Source organism: Arvicola amphibius, chromosome 4 (genome assembly GCF_903992535.2).
Source record: "Arvicola amphibius chromosome 4, mArvAmp1.2, whole genome shotgun sequence".
Taxonomy (NCBI): Eukaryota; Metazoa; Chordata; class Mammalia; order Rodentia; family Cricetidae; genus Arvicola; species Arvicola amphibius.
Genome location: NC_052050.1, coordinates 77616442 through 77642230, shown reverse-complemented (window position 1 = coordinate 77642230; position 25789 = coordinate 77616442). Strand labels below are relative to the sequence as shown.

The window sequence follows — 25789 nt, the reverse complement described above, 5'->3', positions numbered from 1 at the left end:
CATAATAAAACTCAGACACCTAATTATATGGAAGATAGAGCGGGAGTGACGTGTAACCTTGGATCGTTTAAATGTCTCCTTTGCTACATGTGCCATGGATGTGAATATGATTCCCCAACTAATGGAACAACCCCAAGCCCTGCGAAACCTAGAATACTCTTTGGCTTAGAATGGACTCCACCTAAAACCGGCCTTTCATCGTCTCTGTTCCCTGCGACAGTCTGGATTGGGTCTATCTGTCTGACTACTGTTGGGAGCAGTGAGACCCCAGATCCTGAATTTCTTGTAATCCCCTGACCTGAGTGCCTACAGCTGCTCTGAGCACGAGACCTTCAGGAGTTCCTGATGGCAGGAGAGTGGTTTCTGGTGGGTTTGGCTGGGGCGTGGCTATCTCTATAAAATCTGCCCCTGAACACAATAAAGGGGGCATTCTTGGGGAATTCAAGGATGACCCGTGCCGCTGTCAAAAAAAAAAAAAAAAAAAAAAAAAAAAAAAAGGAATGCTTATATGAGCATGCATCTGGGATTACTTACTAGAATGGGGGAACTTAGCAGTAGCTACACCAGTGAAGGAAAGTGACAGCTCCTTCTCTCTCAGCGGTCATGTAGTTCTTGCTAATAGATGCTCAGCTAGGAGTGAGGCTTCATGAGATCCTTCCTGGCGCGGGCTGAAATATTGGTGCAGCTCAGCCTTTTGCCATTCTTGTTTGATGTAAGAGTCAACACCTATAGGTTGTCTTCTGATTACACACACACACACACACACACACACACACACACACACACAAATAATAAATAAATAATAAAATTTAAAATACAAGAAAGAATAAAATATTGCTGCCATGACTGAAGGCATCAGGAACCAAACTTTAGATTCTGCTTTTGGATAAAAGCTAGACATGGGTTACAATGATAACTCGATAAATTTTGACCTGGTTTGATTTAAAGCACAACGTTGAAGTTAATTATGACCTTTAGCTAAACTTGACGTTTGACCTAATGAACTGATTACTCGTCTTTGTAGACTGAAGACTATGAGAGGAATGGGAGCTTGGCTGGAGGCACTGTTTATCTTTCATACTGATGGACCTTACTTGACATGATGTGTGCATCCCAGGAAAGAAAACATCCCCTCTTGCAGTGTAGCTTGTAATTTTTGCCTTTGTATTTCTGCATACTATAAACCATTGATTATAATATTCTTAGCAAGTTTCTTCTGTGGTCTTATTTATGTAATTTCAATCAGGAAGTTGTGAGTTACAAGCTATATAGCATAGGTAAAAATATAGGAATTTGCCACCCATGATGCTTTAGAGTAGATGAACCAGTTAATGGAAAGATTAGATCAATTCACTGATCCTAACTTAGGGGTTGTATCAGTGCAATAAATGAAAACTGATCTGGGAGATGCTTTTTTTCTCATTCTTCTGTGAGTTATTTTGATTGCATGTATTAAATTCTCACATCTACTTCCTGGAAACATGCCCAAATCAGGTCTTTAAATGATGCAATGCCTTAAGTCTATAGTCCCAGCTACTTAGCAGGCTTGGAAGCAGAAAGAGCTCTTGAGCCTAGAAATTTAAAACCAGCCAGGAGCAACATAACGATACCCAGAGAGAAATGTTTTGAACCTAGGAAAGTTTATTGTAAAAGTAGACTCCATTCCCTACCCCGTGAGAGTATGTGATAATTGAAACCTCTTGTGAATGCACAAAATGATGGTGGTTAATATGTATACTTTCAATTTTCCTTCCTCCAGAAAACGTCGAACTGATCCCTATTGTTTTTCCCCATTGTACATCTTGCATTCAAATTTAATATATGCTTTACTAAATCAGCAAGAGGTGCCAAGAAAGAATTTGATCAACCTGCAAAAAAATTATTCATAGTACACTTTGACTGTGCTTCAATAATCTGGAGTATAGAAGTTTGAATGTGTTCTTTTCTCTTCCAACTTTAACACTTACCCTTCTATCTCAATCCAAATAGTCTATAGAAACACAAAGCAACTATCTGTAACTAAATATCATTCTCAATGTAGAGCATGGCAACATGCTTCAAAATTTATCAGTGAGTTTCTGTGAGAATAAAAGATTTGAAAAAGTCCATAAGCTAGTAAAAATCAAGAACACTACCTAAGAATTACTAGTGGAGAGGGACCCTACAGAATTGGCTTCTGCAATGCCCTACACAATGAGGAAAATAAATGCTAGGTTTTGTTATTAGTGGTGTTTTTGTTATTGTTTGTTTGTTTATCGGTTTATTTGTTTTGTTTTGTTTTTTGTCTTTAAATGTTGCTAGCTCAGGCTGGCCAGAACATGCATGAGATCCTACCACCTCTTAGTCTTCTGAGTGCTGAGATTAAGAGTACGTTCTCCCACAGGAGCTTTAAGGCAAGACATTTCCTGGTATCTAACTCCTGATATTATTTCACACATTAGATGAAAAAATTAGTTCCTAATTATAAATTAAGTGCAGCTATAAAAGAACTTTGTATGAATTAAAATTAAAGAGAACTTTGTGCCACTCCCTGTGTGCCAAGCACTTGGCTGTAATTTTGAACACCAAGTCATGCTGAGAACTTTTTATTTTGATGTAGCTAAGGTAGGCTATTTTTTAGTCTAATTCACTCCAGGACAAACTTTTCCATATTCTCTGTGATACCTACTTCCAATTTGTTTGATAACCTCCATCACCCAGATTTGAATGAGTGATACAGATTTAGTATAACACTGCCAGAGACTCAACTAGTTTTATTCTGAATGCTCACTGGTACCTGCTGTAGCAGTCAGCATAGTGGATCCATAGTATCAAGCCACACACCTTCTACATCTCCTCTCTTGAGGGATACAGAGATTTGGAGAGCTTACTGTACAGGTTTGAACTAAGTAGACAGAGCCAACAAAGGCTTCCCTATTCCATCTAGACTTTCTGGCTAAAATGCACTAAGGGGTTAAGCATAATGACACCTGTCTCTAATTTTAGGAAGCCCCAGGAGAAGACAGGGAGTCCTGAGGCCAAGAATAAATCATAGTGTTGAAGAACAATATAATGGAGGAAGGGGTTGTGGAGGAGAAGGAAAGGGGGGAGGAGGAGGAGGAGGAGAAAGCAAGACAGAATTAGAAAAAGGAAGAGGAGGAGGAGTGGGAGGAGAAGGGGAGGAGGAGAGGGAGGACATGGGAAGGAGGAGGAGGAGAGAAAGTCAGAACTGGAATCAGCTGTCATTGCATAAGCCAGTGTTCTTGTCAATGCTTGTAATTTTGCAAAGGGCAGGGACTCTAGAGAAGGATCTAAAGAGTAAGGGTGTCAATTCAATGGAAGTCATGCCGATCAAGAGGTTCATGGTACTGAACCTGCACTAATTGAAAGTATTATGAGATTTGTCACTAAGGAACTTTGAAGAGAAGAAACTTAATCTACTCTTTCTGATTCTGAGTTCTGCATTCATTTTCTCAGAAAAGATCCTTATACTTCAAAACAAACCATCCTCCAGCTCATTTGATTAGTTTGCTGGCTTGATGGTATCTTTTGTGAGGAAAACAGAAACTTTTCATCTGATGATGACATTAGGATCACACAGGTGACTGATCCTTTACCATAATTGATGATGCTTTACCATAAAAGAAGTTTCCTGAGGAAATTTCAAGACATACATCCATGTCCAGTTAAGAAAATAGGGATTATCAAAACTGCAATATTTGTCACCATGTTTCAAAGATGCTGAAATCTACTTCATACTACTTTTTTACTCTATCCTGAAAATACTTAGCACAGTGCATTCTCTACTAATTATTTTTAAAGACAAGAAAAGGTTTTAAACTTACTATTATGCCTGAAGCAATCACGAACTTGTTTTTGATGCAAAGGGTGGTTCCAGATGATAGTAGAACTGGCCGACTGAATAAAAAGAAAGCAGATCTTATATTTATCCTGGTTTTTGTGAGAAAGCAGCATCTTTGTTAATGGTGGTGTCACAGTACTGTTGAGTCCACAAGCGAGTAAGGTCATGCAGGATTTATATCTCAGCACCTGGCTGGTTCCATGTCATAGATCTCCACAGCCTGGCTTAGATGAAGCTTCCAGACTTATTTAACTCTGTTGGAGATTTAATTTAGCACATTGTGGTTTTTTGTTTGTTTGTTTCTTTTGTTTAAGCACATACTTTTGGCAAATTTTTAGACAGCATTAGGGATCCATAATGACCAACACAGAGGCAATTTCACTCTTTCTAGCTTGAAGATATACTGGTTTGAAAAGAGGGAAAAATATTGAACCTTGGGTTCGCTATTTCCCCTACCCCATCTAGGCTTTCTGAATAAGACATACATTGTTTGCACAATACCTGTGTGTCAGTTAATTTAAAAAAAAGAAAGAAAGTAAAAGATAGGCAGAGAAAGGAGAAGAAGGTAAAGAAGGGAAGGGAAGGAATGAAGGGAGGATGTACATAAAAACAATGAAATCAAAGGTACCTGAGTATTCGGAAGTATTCTTTTACTTTGCTTGCTGTGCCCCCACGCACTTTGGTTCACTGACTTGAAGAGTCAACAGTGTTGGCCTTTTCTTGCGCTCCTAAAATCTGCTTGGTTGAATGTTCCTTCACTTCATAGAATACTGAAGGCATGCTCAGTATTTTGAGAGAAGTTCCCCCTCCAGAAAGACAGATTTGGATATCCCAGGTGCTCTATGGCTCGTTGCCTTAGCATTTCAAGTCTCAGAAGCCACAGTGCCATTTTGTGAAAGATAAAACAAGATCTCCTACTGAGGCCAGCCACAGCGATGGGAAACGGCATAGTTAGAACCAGTTTTTATTTTATTCGCAATTTCTCATGTGGTGGGTAATGTCAGTGGGAACTGAGTTTTAAAATAGCCCTGTTTTTCCCTTCTCAGGTAAGCCAGTCTGCCAGTGAGAGATGTGATTTGTCTTTCTGTAATGACCTTAGACATAGGGCATCCCTGTAGGTCCTAAGTCAGGCATGGAAAGGATGGAGACAGAAAATCTGAAGCCAAACTTGGAGCTAACTGATTATTTTATAAAACTAAGGCACACTTTTCAGAGTTTAGTATATTATTTTAAAAAAAATGCAAAAGATCAAATTCTTTAGCCAGCCCAGTTTCCTTTCCCAGAAAAAAAAAAAGTTGGCATTGTGACAAGAAAGCAGAACAAGGCTGTATTGCAAGTGTCCTGGATTAATTTGCTGGCGACAGTACCAGCGTTCCCCGGGTTAGTCTGTAAGGTAAGGCGCCTCAGCAGCGCGGTCTCTGCAGACAGAAGGATGGCCAAATCAATGATATGCAAGCTGTCTTCATTCCCAGAGGTTCCTTGCAGGAATCCTTGTCTGCCTCTCAAAATCCAGCCCTTGGTTCTTAATTGAAAATTGCAACTCCAGGTGCATCTTAATGTATGGGAAATGGTGTTGAATGGCAAACAACAGATTCAATTGACAATGGTGATTTCATAAAGCGTCTCCAAACCAAGCGTGCTTTTCAAAATGGAGAGGTGAATAACTTGAGTTGGGAATAAGAGGACCATGCAAAATCAGTGACAAGGCTCCCTGCAAGGACAGCCGGTCTGCGAGTGTGCAGGGTTACTCTCCCATCCCTTTCCTTCTCCCCCCTTTCCCTTTGTTTTTGCTTCCCTCCATCTTGCTTCAACTGCTACCAACAAAATACCAACGGCTATTAGATCAAGAAGAAATACCAAGAGAGGATGATTTCATACCAGTGTTGGCATGTTTTTCAAGGCAATGGAGACTGCTGCGCAACTCTTATGATTAGTTCAAGGAAATGATATCTTATTCATGTCCTAAGTATAAAACTCATTAGATGAGCAGTGTTTCCTGTCTCTTCACTGCTCTGGAGAAGAGAGTCAATCAGGAAAGATTAGAGTGAAAGATAAGAAAAAGAGAAATTTGTGTTTAAAATTAGCCAAATCCACGTGAAAACTGTCTGTACCTTTGAATTTTCTAAAAAACTGTCACCTAAGTGCAGCATGCAGAGAAGGCTTTCTGTGACAAAACTCAGGACTTAGAGTTGAGTGACTTGGAGCAGATCTTGGGCCAGATTATGTTCCAGCTACATACTTCCTAAGCACACACCTAGGCCTATCATTTTAGCATCTCAAATTTAAGATGGGGAGATTGAAGATCTCTCCCTCTCTCTCATAGTTTCTGTCGAGTTCCAGAGAAATGATAATTGCATGAAGCTTGTGATGGGATGCTTATGTCTTGGGATGGGATGCTTATGTCTTGGGATGGGATGCTTATGTCTTGGGAACGTTGCATAAATGGAAGCTGCACATGTTCTCTGCAACAGCCACTCTTCAGCTCAGTGCTGGCCTCTGGCCAAAACCTTCCCTCCTCGACATTTTTCTGGGCCCTGCTGCTTCTTTATTGGAAGTCACATTGCGTCCTTCAGCTGCTGTCCAAAGGACTCATTTTCTAAGTATAGACCCTAGACCAGAAGCCTGGTGTCACCTAGGAACTCATTAGACATGCAGATTATTGAAATGCATTCCAAATTTGCTGAGTCAACAAGCATCGTAAGAGTGGAAGCCAAATATCTGTTTTAACAAGGTCTTTTGGGGTTTGTGTTGCACACTTGAGCTTGGGAACCAAAGACATAGCCACGTATCCTCTACAACACCACCTGAGTCAGGCTTCCCTGGTAGATTTAAGACAGGTTTAAAGTAGCATTAATATAATGCATTTGCACCCATAGCCCAGAAATGATATGACCTATGAATAGTAAAACTTTAAGTAACTCTTTTCATTTTTCCTGGTCTTCTATTCCCTACCATTTCAAATGGGAATAATGCCTATTCTAAAGTAGCTTATGAATCTTTCTCTAAAAACTTCATAGCAAACATCATGTTATAACAACAGACATCTCCACATGAAGCAATACATAATCATGACATCTCCACATGAAACAATACATAATCATTACTGAATTTAAAATTCATAAGTAAAAGTGATTTTTCTTTTTTTCTAAGAAAATATTTATTGATAATTTTGCTTCTATGCACACAATGGAGAATTAAAATAATATTAGAGGTAATGTGTCTCAGGTTTTATCCCTTTACCGTTTAAAACACATGTAAAAGAGCCTATGAGTCTCCCCTGTTTCATTCAGCTGTGACTCCATAAGTTGGTTTCTTACAAGGTTCATTCGCTTTGAGTGAGAAAGACCAATATATACAAGGAAACACAGTGCTACCAATTTAACAGGCAGGGCCTCCAATCTTGCAGGTCTTCGGCTCTTTTGATGCCAGTCCAAATACTAAAACTCAACACTGTTTTACATGCAAAGATCATACTCCTCAACTGGAAAACCTCATTTGTAATTTGAATTATGAGGAACTCTTATGAGATAAAAATGTCTCTAGTTCCTTTCCTGCTCTGCCTGTCTTATGGATTTCTTGAGACCATTGAAAGAGATGAATCATATCTTAGTATTCTTTGAGTCTGGGATAACGTAAAACCCAACACATGTTTCCTTAAGGAAACAATGAGATAGAAGGGTAGAGAGACTGAGAGAGGCAGAAAGGAAGAGATGGAAGTAGGGAAGAATTAAAGGAAAAGCAGACGATAGAAGAGGAAAGGGAATGATGAAGGGTGGAGGACAGCTTGTCTTAGCATCAGACATGTCACCGTACAAAGGCGCAGTAACATCAGATCACAGACTCCTTGTCTGTGCTAGCTGCTTTGTAAGCCAGGAATGCCTCTTACACTTTAAATATGCCAACAGAATCTGCAGACTCAGAGACACCTGCTTCTTGGTATAAGTCTACTGGCATTGATTGAGTATATTTATTCCGTTCTGTCCATCTGAAGACTCAAAACATGTCCACCGACTCCTAAAAAGTCATACAACCATTATTCAGCCTACCACAACATCAGGGAGCCACATATTCAAGGATGTTTGTGCCAGGCATACAGAAACTGAGGATAGAGATGCACAGGCTGCATTGCCAGACAGAAACTAGAATGAGGAGACTGGTCATGATAGGCAGCCAGAGCACAGATGCTTTCTCTTCTCTTCTCTTCTCTTCTCTTCTCTTCTCTTCTCTTCTCTTCTCTTCTCTTCTCTTCTCTTCTCTTCTCCTCTCCTCTCCTCTCCTCTCCTCTCCTCTCCTCTCCTCTCCTCTCCTCTTCTTTTCTGAAGGTGCTGAGTTAACATGAGTCTACCCCAGCACTTACCTTTAGTAGTAAGACATTTTATTACAAGCATTCTTATCCAATGCTTCCTACTGAGAATTGTGCAAGCCTCCAGATGGTGGCTATACCGCGGTAGACTGCTACCATGCTTCAGCAGGGAAAAATGGAACAGATTTAAAGTTAATTCTTCCTCTGCCACGTCTTCACTATTTTCCAGCTGGGATTAGTGCCAGCTCTATGTGGCTTCTGGGATAGATGAAAGGGTTCTGTAAATAAAATGCTTAAACCTAATTTCAAGCTGTTAGTTGCCAAGTGCTCTTCTCTGTGTGAGAGTGAAGAATCGGTCCTGGAAGTGGCACTGGGTGCCATGAATCTCTAGCTCTTTCTGTTTTATAAAGAGACCTGTGCACCTAGAGAAAGATACCTTAGGGCAAAGAGGGATTCCAGAGGTGCTCCTGTGATGTTCTTATCCTGAGGATGATGTGAAATAATTGGCTTCAACTTACTAACGACTCATAAAGATGTGAATCAGGTTCCACAGTATCACAACATTGATTTCATTTAATTGCTCTTTATTAAGCATCTGCTTTGTATAGAGAACACTGCAGGATGCTTGAAGATATGACAGTGAAATGCAAAGACCTCTTTGTACGTACCCTCAAGACAATTGTCAGAAAGGATGACAAATATGAACAAAATAAGTATAATTTACTGCAAACGGCGTTTCAGTGAAACTGACATATCAGGAGGAAAGACAAGCCAGGCCATTCGCCCCTACTCTCTGCCACTGTGCCGCTGACAATGTCCAGCCTTGGCCTTGGCCTTTAGGCCCTATTTTTCTTGTCTTGAAGAGGACATTACTGGTTCTGTAAACATAGTGGCCTACTTCCATTTCTGTTGCTGTGATAAAATACTCTGGCCCAAAGAAACTTCTGGGAGAAAGGTGTTATCTAGCTTACAATTCCAAATTACAGTTCATCACTTGAGGGAAGTCAAGGCAGGAAATCTAGCAGCTATTACATCATATCCATGGTCAAGAGCAGGGAAAGATTGGCACAGCTCCTTTCTTGCTTGCTTGTTTGCTTGTTCTCAACTTACATTCTTTCCTCTCTCTCTCTCTCTCTCTCTCTCTCTCTCTCTCTCTCTCTCTCTCTCTCTCTCTCTCTCTCTCTCTCTCTCTTTCTCTCTCTCTGTTGTTTTTTGAGAGAGGGTTTCTCTGTGTAGCTCTTGCTTTCCTGATGTCCTGAAACACACTCTGTATCCCAGACTGGCCTCAAACTCACAGGGATCTGCCTTTATCTGCCTCCTGAATGCTGGGATTAAACGTGTACGCCACCATGTCTGGTTACTTTCTCCTCTTTTAACAGTGTTCAGAATCCTTTGTCTGGGGAATGTTGCTGGGTCTTCCTGTCATCCAAGACAATCCCCCACAGATATGACCACAGGCAAATTTGTTCTAGAATTTTTTTTCATAAGACTGTAATTCCAGGTGATTCTGGATGAAAGAATATACATGGTTATATAGTAATGTCTATCAACCATCCAAGAAATGAAATGCAGCTTCTGCTCATCTCATTATTAAATAAATTAAGTCTAGTGTTTAATAATATAATGTTTTATAATTAAACATATAATATTTGTTAGGTACTAAGTATTACTTTCAGAACTTTAAAAAAACTAGAATTTTAAAGTATTGATTTTGAAGGTTTAGCTTCTGTGGCATTTTTCAATGGCAACAGCAGATCAAACCTATCCATTCACTATCTATCAAGATTTTTAATGTTTAATAATAAATGAATTAATTATTAATTATTTATTAAATAATAAATAATTAATTATATCAAATCTACTCCCATATTCTCATACCCTCCCCACTCAGATTCTCTCCTATGCTCCTACCATGTTGGTTTTCAATTTCATATGCTATTTTCTTAAAACCTATTAATTCCACTCAGCACTGTCTGTATGTGTATGGATATAGGACCATCTACTCGAGCCCAAATAACCCTTCATAGGCCACATCCCTAAAGAAAACTCTCTTCTTCTGCCAGCAGCCTTCAATAGCCAATAACTTCTCTAGAGCTTCAGGAGCCCCTTCCCTCTCTTATCCATGCTGGGTTTTGGTCTGTGTGATCTTGTGCTTGCAGTCACAGCTGCTGTGAGTTCATTTGTGCACCAGCCATGAGTTCATGTATGCACCAGCCATATCATGTCTAGCAAATATTCTTTTGCTACAGGCATCCACTGCCTCTGGCTTCTATGGTTTTTCTGCTCTTTCTTCCTCAGCCTTAGAGGGACTTTGGGGTCAGGGTGCTATAGATGTTCCATTTACAGTGAGGGCAAAATAAGAGACTGTGGTCTACTCAGCTGTACTGAGTTTTTAGTAAGCTTAGCTATGGTTTTTTTTTTTTTTTTTTTTTTTTTTTTTTTTTTTGGATGCTTGCTATGAACAAAGAGTGTTTCAATCTTCTCAAACAACCCCAGAAGGCTGGTGTTGCTACTTCCTCCCCTGCTCCAGCCCCAAGTTGCCAATAAAGTTGAAATCAGAGAGGTTGAGACTTAGTCTCAAAGGCAGCATCTGGACTGCCCCAATATGGAGTAAGAAACAGGACATTGTACAATGGCCTGCCTTATCAGAAAGTAGAGAATGTGTCCCATGCAGAACTGAAGTATACACTCCATCTCAGTAATCCCAAGAATTGGACAAAAGGGCACTGGGGAGTGCTTTTCAGTGAGGAATTCGACTACTTTCTAAGAGGAAAGTGAAGATAATTACTATATATAGTCAGCTTTGCAGAAAGCAGGTAGAGATGAAGAAGAAAAATGGTCTTTCAAAGGACTGACTGGGAAAACCAACATCTCCGGCCTTTACTTAAGCACATCATTGTAAACTACAACTGGCCTGAGTTAAATAAAGATGGTTACTTCTTATTCCTCCATACTTCATATTTCCATGGCTCTGGGTAGGAATTTTCTGAAAGAAAAAGCATTTTAGATAAATTTATTCCTTCCTATTATTTCTCAGGTAACTGAGTTTAGAAGAGCAGTCATCTTTTAAGGCTCAAGTATTCTTATGCCACGTGTATACTTATAAACCTGGCACTGAGGAGGCAGAGATGGACATATCTTTGAGTCTGTGGCCAGCCTGTCTAAAGACAGAGTTCCAGCACAGCCAGGGACACACAGAGAAACCATGTCTAATTTTTTTTCAGATGAGCGCATCACTACCAAAGTGTAGCAGTTCACCATGATCTGTGCACTGCAGCTCCATACACCTCACTATCCCCACCACTGACTCTTGTTGCAGCCTGGCAAGATCTCCTATAAGATTTCTAGGCTTTCCCCGAAAAAAGATCATCACTTGAGTCTATTCCAGAAGATTAGATTTAATCATCCAGTCAGTGGTGGTTTTACTTTTATGAGAGCTGTTATGAATTTTGAAGTGCTTCCTGTGTACCAACTAAGGCAATATGTACAAGTCACCATACTAACCTTCCCCCTTGGGCACAGTTATTTATTCTTGTTGTTTTCCGTGAAACTTGTGTGCGTTTCACTACAATTCTCGCACATCATGACAACAATCTTGTAGAGTTCTTCAAAGTCTACCTTCAGACATATGGCATTTCAATCAGTTCCTCCAAATCTTATCTTAGCTCTCAATACAGATAAAGGAATGTGTAACTTTCTAATGTCAAAAATAACAAATGGAAGAATGCGATTTGACGTGCATCTAGTGTTGTTTCTGGAGACGGTCCTTGGTTTGAGGACTATCTACCACTGTGGTCTTCCTCAGCACCAGATCTATATTTAAGACTCACTCTGCTAATAACACCGAAAAGATATCTGGAATTTGTAAAAGGAAAAAATAAATAAATAATAAGTCTCCACAGATCATCTATTGCAACGCTTGAATTCCATCTGTGCTAAAAGAGAAACTCATTGAAAGTTAAATAAATTGTCCAAAAATAGGTTGCTTAAAACTGAGAAAAGGTAACTTTTGATAGCTGCCAATGCTTTCATTGTGGTTGCTACTGTTGTTTGACAAAGTTAGCAGCCAAAGCTAGCATTGGTTTGTAACCCCTCCTACTACAGTAATACTCTGTGATAGAACAAACATCCTGGTGTCGGGAGGAGGAAAGCTCCAAATTTCATTAAAGCAAAATTTGCATACTAAATGTCATTTTCTATACGGGTAAAAGGCCAGTAAATACAACTAACAAAAGGTGTTGGAGCAGGAGGTGAAAAGCCCTGTCATCCCACATGTAAATTTGAATTCCTGGAAGAGCAGGCTTTGAATTGCACTTGCTTAGAGACCACGCTTTTGGTGGTGGGGAGGTTTTGGTGAATGCCCTTGCCTGGGAACAAGGGAAAGAGTGACTTTGTAGAGGGAAGCATGTGAGCATTTAATGCAAGAGTTGCCAAAGGGAATGGAGCATAACAAAAGCATTTCAATGGCCCTTCCCTTCTCTGGGCAAACAGAGCCAACCAATGGTCACAAAGCCTGGGTGGCAGGACTCTCTCATCATGTATTTAGCTACACTTTCAAATCCTTTAAACTTCCCAAATTAATTTTAGTCATTTTGGTTTTTGTTTGTTTGTTTATTTGTTTTGTTTAGTCTGCTCAGTAAGTAAAATCACACCATAAACAAACAAACAAAAAAGAGAATATTTGATAAGGGAGCAGAGATTAATTGGTCAACTATTATGTTCCTGTATGCTTTACATTTAATAGCATCTGTTTCTCAAAAGATCTTTGCTTTGGAATCATAGCATAGAATCTTCAAATTACATACAAAGGCTAATTACTAATAAGTAGTACTTTTAACATTTTGCTTTCTACAACACTCATGTTCACATTTATATATCTTGTACCTAATTGGTTACATGTCCTGTCTCTGTATACAATTGGTGCCTTTCATTAGCCACGTTTTCCTTATTTCATTTATTTATTACTTTTATTTAACCTTACTTTATATATAGCATTGCAATTTACATGTTAATAACACTATAATAGAATGGTTACATAATTTTAAAGATTTTTGATTGTATGTGTGCAAGTGTTATGCCTACATGTTATATATGTGTAACACATATATGCAGTGCCCATGCAAGCCAGGAGAAGGCACTGGATCCCCTTGGACTAAATTACAAATGCTTATAAACTTCCATGAGGGAACTGAACCCAGGGGAAATTTTCAGTTTACAAAAATCTTGTCCCACAAAACAATTTTGTTTTAAAACTATATTTTTTGTTCTGGCTCAGTGTGAGAGCTGTACTCATGTGCAGTTTGTATTCCTATAAAGGTCAATGAAATAAGGTAGTGAGGCATTGTGTGACCAATTCCTCAGGGGAAGTGTTGGATGCTTCTGGAACATACGAAAATGTTCTGCGTCTCGATGAACAGAAAATTAAACTTATGTTTTCTTATTTTATAATTTAGAAAATGGTGATGGACATGTAGCTGAGAGATAGGACACGTATCTATGATGATGTTTCAGGTGCAGTTCCACAACACTACCAGGATGGAAGAAAAATGAATAATAACTATTGGTATACATTTATTCCAAAAATAAATAAACTCAGTAAATACACAAGTTACATAAAAACATGAATGTAATCCTACAGTTAATTCCCTATCATTATACCATACATAATAAGGTTGATTCTGCATATGTTCATATCAATATTATAAATTATGTAAAGGAATATCTCTTATATTCTATTTCTCTGCATGAGGTAAGTAGAAATTATGAAACTGTGCTAGCTAATCTGTTATAAAAAATTACATTATAAGAATCCTCTGGGGTTGAATCTACACCATCTAATAAATGGAAAACCTGCGACTCAAATAGCTCATAGCTGCAGAGCTGCAATTAAAAGTCAAGTATTGCAATAGCAAAACGAGCTTTGTCACTGTGATAGATGCTTCTTTAAGTACCTGTAATAGTTCCTTGTAGTGCAAGCATCAACAAAGGTTTACGGCTTCAGATATACCTTTTCTGATTCTTCCTCCTTGCAGATGGACCCACATGAGAACATATTACTTAGCACTCTCGAGATAAAAAACGAGATGGCCACATCAGAAGCAGTAATGGGACTTGGAGACCCCAGGAGCACAATGCTTGCCTATGATGCCTCCAGCATCCAGTATCGGAAAGCCGGGTTGCCTAGGCATAGTTTTGGCCGCAATGCTTTGGAGCGACACGTGGCACAAAAGAAGAGTCGCCTGAGGAGACGTGCCTCTCAACTGAAAATCACCATCCCTGACTTGACTGATGTAAATGCCATAGATCGGTGGTCCCGCATTTTCTTCCCGGTGGTGTTTTCCTTCTTCAACATTGTCTATTGGCTTTATTACGTGAACTAAACTAAAACCTCTGTGGGAAGCAAGGACTAGATTACTCCTCAAACAGTTGTACAGCCTGATGTAGGACTTGGAAAACACATCAATCCAGGACAAAAGTGATCTTAAAATACCTTAGTTGCTGGCCTATCCCATGGTCCATTTCATACCATTTGGGTTGCTTCTACTAAGTAATGAATACACTAAGGTCCTTGTGGTTTTCCAGTTTCAATGCAAGTGATTTTTATACATGTTGCAGAGATCGAGAGTGAAGTAGTCCACTTTATCAGTTCAGTACACAGCCTACTTAGAGGGTTATTACCTAGATTCTAGAAGATATTAGAAAGCTCAGTAGCATTGGCAGTCAGTTCTCTGAGACGTGGTCATTTCCTTCTCCATCTTTGTTCCTAAGATCAGCACGCCATTGGGATCGCACTGTGCTTATGAAATATTATCCCGCAATAATGGCAGCATGTTAATTACTTCAATATGGTCAGGGAGGTCTGTGCCAGATGACAATGGTGTCATGGAGAGGTGATGCTCAAGGGTCTAATGGACAAACATATATTTTGAGCATATTCAAAGTAGGGAGGTGTGGCAAAGCTTTAAAGAAGAGACTTAGAAAGCCATTTTGTCTGCTGTGTTTGATGGCCTACAAAGAACCATCTGAGATGTCTTTCAACTTGGCATTGAGACAGAGGAAGACTTCTGAGCAGCCTGTGCACAGCAGCCAAAATGTACATTTTGCCAACAAGCTATTTCCTAGCTGGTTAAAAGATGAGTTAACAGCACAAAGCAGGGTTAAAAATGCAGAAATGACTGTAGTTCAAGAGAAAGCAAAACAAGAAAGTGCAACCTTATCGGGGCCACGTGGCATCTGGTCTGCAAACAGCGCTGAGCAGTAAAGAGTAGCATGAGAAGAATTGGTTTGGCAGCCTCATGAGCATAAGCTTAGCATACATAAGGATGTCATTAAAAATCATTTATCTCACCAAGAGGTAGCTATCAAACAGAAAGGTGAAAAGAATTAAAAATATCTTGATGGGCTGAACTGAGAATTCTTCTAAGAATCAAACACAGAGCATAGACGACCAGGTCATTTTTCTCAGGGTCAGCTGCCCCTACATCATCTCCCTATCAGTTTATTTCGGAATCATAGACAGTAGTTTGAAAAGAGAATTTGTTATTTACTCTAAATGATTGACAAGCATCTTTAGCTTTTCTTGATTTTCAAATTCTCTTTTTACACATAGGAGGCAGAGACCACAGGCATTGTAGAGACTGCACGATTGGGTTTTCTCATGAGCCATGAAGTCCATCTTTATATTTTCCAAGGCATGTGTATGCACAGATGGAATCTGTGTGTCATTTGGGTTTGGTAATTTAAAGGGTGCTTACATTGTGTCTAATACAATCTACTTAAGCAAGCCAGACCTAGGGGACAACGGGATTAGAACAAAACCATGGTGAGTATTGAGCTCTCAGTTGTTGCTGCAGAAGTGTAGATAACTGACAACCAGGATGGGTAGGATGCTATCGTTCTTGTTCTATCTTTCCCATTATGCCATTTTGCATCTTTCAATATTGGGTATACCAATTCATATCTTAGACAGAAAAAGGAATAGGCTAATATATTTTATATTTTGGCAATGGAGAGGTCTCATATTTGACTTTCACCTACAGAAAATACTGAAAGCTTAGAATATTAAGGTTTTTGTTTTATAAGTTTAACTCTGATTGACCTTTTCCCCAGAGGGTGCCTGTTGTTTCTATTTTTAAAACAATCAAAAAAAAAATCTGTCTTCAGAGTAAGGTCCCCTAAGTCCATAGGAGTTAAGTCTAGTATCACTCTGCAGGTAAAGTATCCACTTACTTCCCCTTGTGACTCAGAAACTTGGGATATTAAGCATTATTATGCACTTTCATTCCAACAATAAGAGAGAAAAATAAAAAAGAAAAATAGGTTTTCATTCATTATCTAAAGTTTCACAAAATTGGCCTGGTAGAGTTGTTTGGTTTGGTTTGGTTTGGGATGGTTTGGTTTCTATCAGTGTTGGGAAGTCTGGTGCCTGTGGTTTGATTACATACTTGAACACTTCAGAGTTATGGTATCACAGATCTGATGGAGGATCTCTGCACGTTCTCAGAGTAAAGATTCTTCAAGCTTCTACACACTTTCTCCTACACAATCATTTCTGGGGATCACAGTGATAAAAGTGCCTAGCCCTTGTCACCAAGGGGTGATGCTCGAATACGAAATAACATGAAAGAAGCATAACAACAAACTCAGGGGCACACCTGTGACATGCCGTTCTGAAGAGATTTTTCTAGAGACAATTCAGAGCCTAAGTCTAGGCTCCCATTTGTGATTTCCATAAAAGCCATAAAAATCCTTGATATTGTCATTTGTGGTTATAACAAAATCTTAGATGTCCAGGAAAGTCGAGCAATCTATTTAGATCAAAATGGAGGGAAGCAGCCTCACAGCAGGGGCCTCACGTGCATACGACCGGGAAACACATTTCTGCACTAATGTAGAAAGAAGATAGGACCTTGGAACAAATGTCCTAGAGTGAAACCATATGTTGGCATTCAATAACCATGTAGGAAGAAAACACTGACTCATCCTGTCCAGGAATAGCAGTCCATGTAGAATTTGTTTTTAAGCTATGCTTTTAGTTGAATTAGAATGCAGGAAAGGGTGCTAGGTCTGATGAATCTGGGAAAACCAACTAGTTTGTTACCTAGTAATTAAACTAAAGGACCACCAAGGTGTGTTTTGGCAATCTTAAAATGGTATTACCGTCAGTTTATACATATGTATAGCTTTTTCTTTTGATTTTACAGTAACCAGATAGCCAGCAATTAAGGTGTTTTCTTCATCTCTGAGAAATTAATAGGCAAATTCTGACTCTCAACTGCACAGTCTAAACAAAATCTCTGATCTCAATCTGTATATATATATATATATATATATTGTACATGACTGCTTGTAGGTATGAAATGCACTTCTGAACTGAAATCTCATGCGACATACCCATGTGTTTGCATAGGAATGTTACAATTCTTTCTACTGCAGTTTAACAACAGGGGATAGGACTCAAGCAGAGTAATAGAGTCCTTCAGTCTCTTCATTTCCACAAGAGCAGTGCTAAGTAAAATAATAACAACAACGATAATAATAATGATTTTCTTAAAACCAAATGACTCTACATTCTAGCATTAGGACCACATACAGAAATGATCTGTAAGCATACAAAAGCACAACACTTCACGGCAATGCAGTGGGATATCCAATGAAAAAATTAATCACAGTGGTTTTGAAGCAAGACCTGCTTAAAATTGGCAACAATGACCACTTTCATTTTCTGTAGGTCACTGTGTTTCAGTCTTCTGGCCTATTTCATGTTTAAAAACACAAACTGAAAGCATCGACATAGGGGGGTCTTATAGCATATCTACATGTGTATATGTGTATATAGAGATTCGTGTAAAACACATGCATATGTATGCATTCATATGTCAGAAACAAAAGGAATAAGCTAATGAGTTGTCCCCTTCATTGAGCCTGTATATGTCTTTGTTTTGTTTTTTTAATTTGGCAACCAACAGTCACCATCCTGAAATAAGTAATACAGGGTACTGAATATCTCTCTCAGCAGATCAATGCCTACAGTTCCTAAGAACATTGCACAGTTTGACACTACAATACTACTGTACCTCAGAATAGAAGATGTTAAATAGTTTCTGCATTGCTTGTCAAATGTCCATTTGCTCTCTTTCAAGGACATAGATAGCATTGTCCATTGGTGATTTAAAATAAAAAAATAAGAAAATGGAAAAATAAATCCTCTTGGGAGGAGGAAAAAAAAACCAGAAAAACTGAAATTAACCCTCACCATGTTGGTTAGGGAAAATTCCCCTGTAGCAACCATGCCATTTTGCTAAGTGTACAGAGTCTGTTATGTAAGCAACCATAACTTTCACTGAGCGTATGTAAATATTTAAACAGATTTCTTAAATATTTTTAACTTCTAATTTGTATTTTATGGTAAGGCAGTGTACTAATTCTGTTTATGGCTTACACTGACGTGTTACAATATGTACATAATTAAAGATGCTGTAAATTAATAGTCAATAGATAAAAATAATTGTTTAGCCTTGTCGTCTTAATTTTATCTATTTATTTTTTACTAAGTATGTTTACTGGAGTGCCCCAGCAGAGTAATTTAAACACCCTTTTGCATAAATGATTTGGGAATCCCAGACAGAAGGATTTCCATTGCTGTCTCTCACATGCAGGTATGAATACGAACACACGCACACACGCGCGCACGCGCACACACACACACACACACACACACACATCACTGTCTTCCACTTCCTTCTTTTCACTCCTATTTTCTCTCTCTCAGTGGGAAATGTAGCATTGTTTCGGTGTCATATTAACAAACAAGAGATGCTTTGGAAATGGCAACTTGAAAAAAGGAAAAGTGATTAGGGTTAACTTAATAGTTTTCCTAAGCTAGAGTAGAAGAAGCCAAAGTTTGCAAACTATGGCTTTTCCCCAAAACTAGAGGTTCATAGCAGTACTGCAGATAACAAAAAAAATGTTTATTCATGCCCGCTCCAGACATCTTTATGTACAATGCATGCTAGAAGAGGTTTTGCTTTGTTCGGTTTTTTTGAGATAGTAGCATTCTGTCTTTAGATAGTATTATTCCTTTCAACCAAAGACTCCACAATTATTTTTCAAAAGGAAAGGAAAAAAATAGGAACTGGGGGGAAAAAGACACTGCTTTACACCAAAGTTTAAATAATTTTTTCAAATGCAGTAGGAAGATGGTTTTTAAAAAAAATAGTAAGGAGTCAATAGAGGGTAAATTCAGAGGCTGCCCTGAGAAAATTTCTGTTTGTGTGTGTGTGTTTGTTATTTTTAAGTTGGGAAAATTCTGTACCCTTGAATAGCTTTAGCTTTTGGGAATTCAGTGAGAACATTTCGCTAGATATGTGCAGGATTTTGACATCAATTTTTAATTTGATTTAAGACGTCCTTTTTGTGATAAACATCCGAAACGATGAAAAACAAAACATTACTTTGAGTTCTAAAGCAAAATGCCATTCCCTGTTACTCCACCTTACATCTGATGCCACACCTCTTCATTGCACCATCTGAATCAAGTCAACATTTCCGTCAACTTATATTCTTTCTCGCTTTGTATTTTGGTTCAGTGATTAAAAATCCAGCCACATTTATTTTAGACACAATTCAAACAAAGTCGCCTATAATTTAAACTTTGTGCCACTTGCCCATTTTTCTTTGCATGGGTGTTTAAATAGTTCTGTTACGGAATTGTTCCTGCGTAGCTCTGGACTGTCCTTTTCTAAGGAGTGATCTAGTTTCTTCACAATGTAGTGATTATCAGCCTTACAATGACCTTGTAGCCTTTCTGAACACACACACCATGCTCTCTCCCCAACAGCTAGAAGAGGCAAAGCACTAGCAGGATACATTGCATCCGTTTTCATGGCTTTCTCAAAACAGGACTTCTAAAAAATCTCTGGGATACATGCAGTAGTAAAAATCAAAAGAAGATTATCAATGAATAGCACATAAGATTTATTTTCATGAATTTCAACTTATCGCAGCCAGTTTCAGCATGTAAATATATAATAATGTTGGCTAGTGTGTAATTCTTGACCTAAGAAATATAAATAAAAATTAAAAGTTCTATGTGTGGTTTTATTGTTTATGAATGTCTGAGTTTTTGGTTTATATGCTTCTAATTTTGTGAGTAGCATGGGAGTTTAAAAGCTTGGAACCCATTGTCTACAGACTTCATCTTGAGTACTTACATGATGCCTACTAAGCAAAAATTATGTACATACTTAATTGTAAACTTGAGGTATAAATTTACCTTACTCTTAAGGTAGGTGGAGAGATGAAACCACAGATCTCTTCACATAGAACAAAGTGCAGTGAATGGTATGTGAATAATATATGCTACTGTTTTTCCTTATTATCACCTTTGAACACACAGCATGTATTTCACAAATGTTATTTTTTCCAAAATATCTTAGAAATTACTATGTTCCTTTAGTTTAGCTCTCAATACTGGATGGTAGAGATAGCTAATCAAGAACTGCGTGAACTTTCTACATGAAAACATGATTTACATAAGACTTTTATTTATTTAACCTTCAACTTGTGAATGAAGACCAATAACTAGATGAAGAGGATCCCTGAATCCTTACTATAATCTTAACGGCAAAAGGAACTTATGTTCAGCAAAAATAAATATCTTGCCTAATGTTTAGAAGAGCATCCTGGACTCACTCCCAAATTCTTATAAATGATTTCTACTTGATCGCTGTACTGGCTGGCTTTGTGTGTCAGCTTGACACAAGCTAGAGTCATCAGAGAGGAAAGGGCCTCAGCTGAGGAGATGCCTCCATGAAACCCAGCTGTAAGACATTTTCTCAGTTAGTAACCAATGGGGGAGGATCCTGCCCACGGTAGGTAGTGTCATTCCTGAACTGGTGGTTTTGGGTGCTACACGAGCAATGGCTGAACAAGCGATGGGAAGCAAACTAGTAAGCAACTTTCCTTCATGGCCTCTGCATCAGCTCCTGACTGCAGGTTCCAGACCTGCTTGAGTTCCTCTTCTGACTTCCTCCAATGATAGACTATGATTTGGAAGTGTTTATTTGGAAGCCAAATAAACCTCCCCAACTTTTTTTTTGTCATGGTGTTTTGTTGCAGCAATAAAAACCATAACTAAAACAATCAGTAAAAAAGGCTAAACAGTTTCATATGGTCTTCACTCATTTTGTCGCTTTTCAAGAAACATTTGCATCTAGCCTTTCCACAGATTGCCTGACACAAGAAGAGTAGAGGTCAACATGTATGGTCCCTGACCATTGCACACACCTGAAACTCTTAGGTCCAGGAAAAAGCCAGTGTCCTTCACCCTTAGTTTTTTTTTAAAAAAAAAAAATTCCAAATATTATTTTGGTGGAAAGTATTAGTCTGAAGGAACTATCCTTCCAGCACACAAATTTCCAATAAAGTCACTGATTATTTAAATAAATCATAAAATAAATGTTATGAGAAAAGATACTTTATAGGATTATGAGACCTCTATGCCTGTATTACAAATTAAAGATCTAAGCACACAAAACGCAATTGCACTAGAGTCCTCCTGTGTGTGTGTATGTGTGTGTGTGTGTGTGTGTGTGTGTGAGAGAGAGAGAGAGAGAGAGAGAGAGAGAGAGAGAGAGAGAGAGAGAAAGAGAGAATCAGAGACTTTAATGGGCAGCATTAAACCTGCTGAGGTAAGCTCAGACATATTCTATTCTGTTTCAGAAGAATTAGGGCAAATAAAGGTATCCTTTAGAGTAAAAATGCGACAGTTTTTCAAAGATCCAGAAGAAGAGCAAAAGGTTACCTGTCAAGAAAAAATGTTAACTTTCCTTACTGGCTATTACCTAGGGAAATGGCACAACACAAAGCAGATGGCACAGCGACACTTAGAACGCCAGGTTCAGAGCCCTGCCATGGGCATGCTGCTGAAGCAAGAGAGGCCTGTGACCACAGCTAAAGAAGGAATCAGAATTAACTATCTCAAGAAAAATCTGGCATTGTCTGCACTGCTTCATTTAAGAAGTAAGACTCATTACTTTGTTCCTAGTTGGAACCTAGTAAGTCTGTGGCCAGGTCCAGAGCACAAAGTGATATGAGATGTAAGAAGATGGGTTTGTTATGAGAATTTACTATGCCCAGAAAGAGACATCCAGAAAGTTGGGTGTTGTTGCCTGTTCTGAAAATGGGAAAAGCGACAAGAAACAAAATTCGAATAGAGGATCAGTACAGCCCATAGCCCTGTGTGTTGTAGATCAGGGAATTTACAAAAAAGCTTAGTCAGAATGTAAGCAAGTAGCATGGACTGTGATTCTATAAGAGGAGAAGAATTTCTGGGAAGACATGCTTCATCTGAGAAGTACTATCCAACCACTTTGAAGGATTGCATGCCCAGTGCTGCCAGATTAATCTTATACTGCAAGAAACCCAACCTTCACCTCAACTTAAACCAAAGAACTGAGTTTTCACCATTGAAGGCAATAACAGGCTTATCAGAAAGATTCAGTCTTTGTTTCATAAGCTCAAGTGCAGACACCAAGCTTCTGTCACTGCGGGGCTCAAGTTGAGTCGAAAAACAGACTATTAGGACTTCCAGGGAGTGTGTAGATAAGCTTCCAAGCCATTGTGACTGTAACAGGATCACTCTTCCCTTTTGTGGAGGTAGGGTTTTCTTAAATTTAAGAAAATATGTGTGTGTGTGTGTGTGTGTGTGTGTGTGTGTGAGAGAGAGAGAGAGAGAGAGAGAGAGAGAGAGAGAGAGAGAGAGAGAGAGAGAGATCAGGCAAGGAAGTTGTCAAATTTTCACCCTATAAAGTCTGATGCACAATCTTACTGAAGGCCTGTATGTATGTCTCTGTCCTGTAACCTGGATCTGAATTCCTGGACCCTCTGCACCAATTTGCAGACCTAGCCAGTAGTAATATAGGCCTAACTGAGAATAGACAAAAGTCCCTGCTGTGGCAGAGGCTTTGAAATGGAGGGGCAGAAGTACAGAGCTGGAGAGTGCATGGCATTCCTTTAAGGCCTAAGGATGCCCACGATGAACATAAGGACAGAACTTATGGAGAATAGAAACTACTAAACAAACCCCAAAGTCCATACCACCATCAAATGAAAACAACTGAAGTGAGTAGTACCTACTCAAAAGTGTATCTGTGGTCTGCGGAGATGGGCCAATATGTTGGGAACAGTTGTGAGTTTAAGTCCTCATAACACATGCACACAATCTGCACTGAATACATGTGCTTGGGAGATAGAGCACACTGGTCAGCCAGCCAGCTGAACTGGTGAGTTTCTGATTCAGTGAAAGGTTCTTTCTCAAACCAACAAGCAAAAACAAATCAAGGTAGTAAGCCATGCAGGTATAATCTGGCATTCCACTTCTGGTCTCCACATGAGTACATATGTGTATGCATAACTACATACATAGCACCTCTCTCTCTCTCTCTCTCTCTCTCTCTCTCTCTCTCTCTCTCTCTCTCTCTCTTTCTCTCTGTCTCACACAAACACAAACACACACACACTTAATTCAACATTTCTGTAGTAAAAACAAAGTAAATGGAAGGAAACTAAATATAAAGAAGAAATTTGGTTCTAATTGCAGTAAAACTACAGTGAAAAACAGATTGAACATCAATTCATGAAGGATCCAGTACCATCCTTCATGCCCCAGGAGAAGACCAGAGAGAGAAGAAGAAGAAAGAGAAGAAGAAGAAAGTGGAAAAGGAAAAGATGAAATTTGGAAATGGGTTAATGGGTTCAGGCACTGACACCCCCAATTCCCAGCATGCATGCATTATGATCACACCATAGAGTGTGGTGGTAACTAGTCTTTGACATTTTCTACTGCATAGAATGTTGTAGGGCCACAGATTCCACTGCATCCTCAACTGACTGACTCCCAACCTCATGTCCTCAACCCCTTTGATTTGCTGCTCGCTACACAAGTCATTACAGCCTTCAGTATAGTTTTGGGGCTCTAAAATTCTATAAGAGGCAACTTAGAAACAAGGTCAAACAATTTAAGGGAAGATTGGAAGGAAACTGTTACTCCCAAGTTTTTTTTTTATAGCTACAGTTATACATGTGTGGAATTCAGAGGACGACTCTGTGGAGCTGGTCCTCTCCTTCCACTTCTACATAGTTTCTTGCGATTGAACTCAGGGTGCTGGACTTATAATAGTAAGTACCCTGGCCACATGATTTATTTCTCCTGCTCTAGCTTTGGATTATTTTCTATTTATTTTGAAAAGTCAAGAACTTACAAATTCCAAGCTCTAGATGCTTTGATTGCCAACCCCAATTTATTTAAGAGAAGAGAGACATTGGAAAAAGTCAATTGAGTGCCTTGAATGTATCTCCAAAGGATCTGGAAGCCCAGCTTTCTCACTCTAAATAAGGTTCTCTTTTCTCTTTCTTCATTAAGAACAATTTTGAGTTATGAAAGCAATATATTACAATGGGAGAGATGTGGTTACTATCCTTCCTTCCTTCCTCCCTCCTTACCTCCCTTTCTCCCTCCCTCCCTCCCTCTCTCCCTTTCTTCCCTTTTTTTCCCTCTCAAAGTTAAAGTACAGGACAGAGAAGGTAGACCCGTGTTGACATCTGGCCACCTGGACCCGAGGAAGTTGAAGCCTCCCAGGGGGTTTCATGAGGTTTTTCACATGAAAGTGAACAAACTCTCCCCTTGGGATCCATAGTGGGGAAATGCCGAGCTCCAAGAACATCAGCACAAGAGTGGATCATAAGTGAAGACAATGGAAAGGAAGGGAGTGATGGTTAATGTTGTCTGACAGAACCGAGAGCCACATGGAGAACTGGCTTCAGTGAATACCTACAGAGGATTGTCTTCACTATACTAACTGGCATGAAAAGACCCATCTTAATTGTGAACTGGACCATTCCCTGGGCTGTACAAATGAGAAAAGTGGGCAAGCACCAGAGTGTAAGCAGTTACTGTTCCTTTCTGACAGCCATTGTGACGTGATCAGCTGCTTCTTGGCTCTGCTGCATTGCCTACCAGTCATGATGGACCTAGAACTGTGAGTTATATAAACCTTTCCAGTTTCTGTCATGGGAAGAGAAAGGAGTGGAAGAATGAAAACAGAATAGGAGGGGGTGAGATAGGAAAAGGAGGAGAAGGGGAAAGAAAAGGAAATGGAAGGATAGAGGGAAGAAAGAAAGGCAAGGGAAGACAGGAAAAATGAAAGTGGGGGGGGGAGTACTCAAGGCAGCCATCAAACCACACACACTAATAGTTGGAGACTTCAACACTCCTCTCTCACCAATGGACAGGTCAATCAGACAGAAACCTAACAGAGAATTGAAAGACTTAATGGAGGTAATGAACCAAATGGACTTAACAGACATCTATAGAACATTCCACCCAAATAGGAAAGAATATACCTTCTTCTCTGCGGCTCATGGAACCTTTTCGAAAATTGACCATATACTTGGTAACAAAGCAAACTTCCACAGTTACAAAAAAATATTAGTAACCACCTGTGTCTTATCGGATCACCATGGATTAAAATTAGAATTCAACAACAATGCTACCCCCAGAAGGCCCACAAACTCATGGAAACTGAACAGTCAACTACTGACCCACACCTGGGTCAAGGAAGAAATAAAGAAAGAAATTAAAGTCT

The 25789-nt window shown here is 39.2% G+C and overlaps 1 protein-coding gene across 1 annotated transcript in view; it reads left to right on the top strand.

Moving 5' to 3' along the window:
• Positions 1 to 14524, top strand: part of Gabrb2 (gamma-aminobutyric acid type A receptor subunit beta2) — a 202421-nt gene extending 187897 nt beyond the window's left edge. Inside the window, 1 exon segment of the mRNA XM_038326725.1 lies at positions 14177 to 14524. Within this exon segment, the coding sequence (XP_038182653.1) occupies positions 14177 to 14524 (348 nt within the window).
• Positions 14525 to 25789: the final 11265 nt, after the last annotated feature.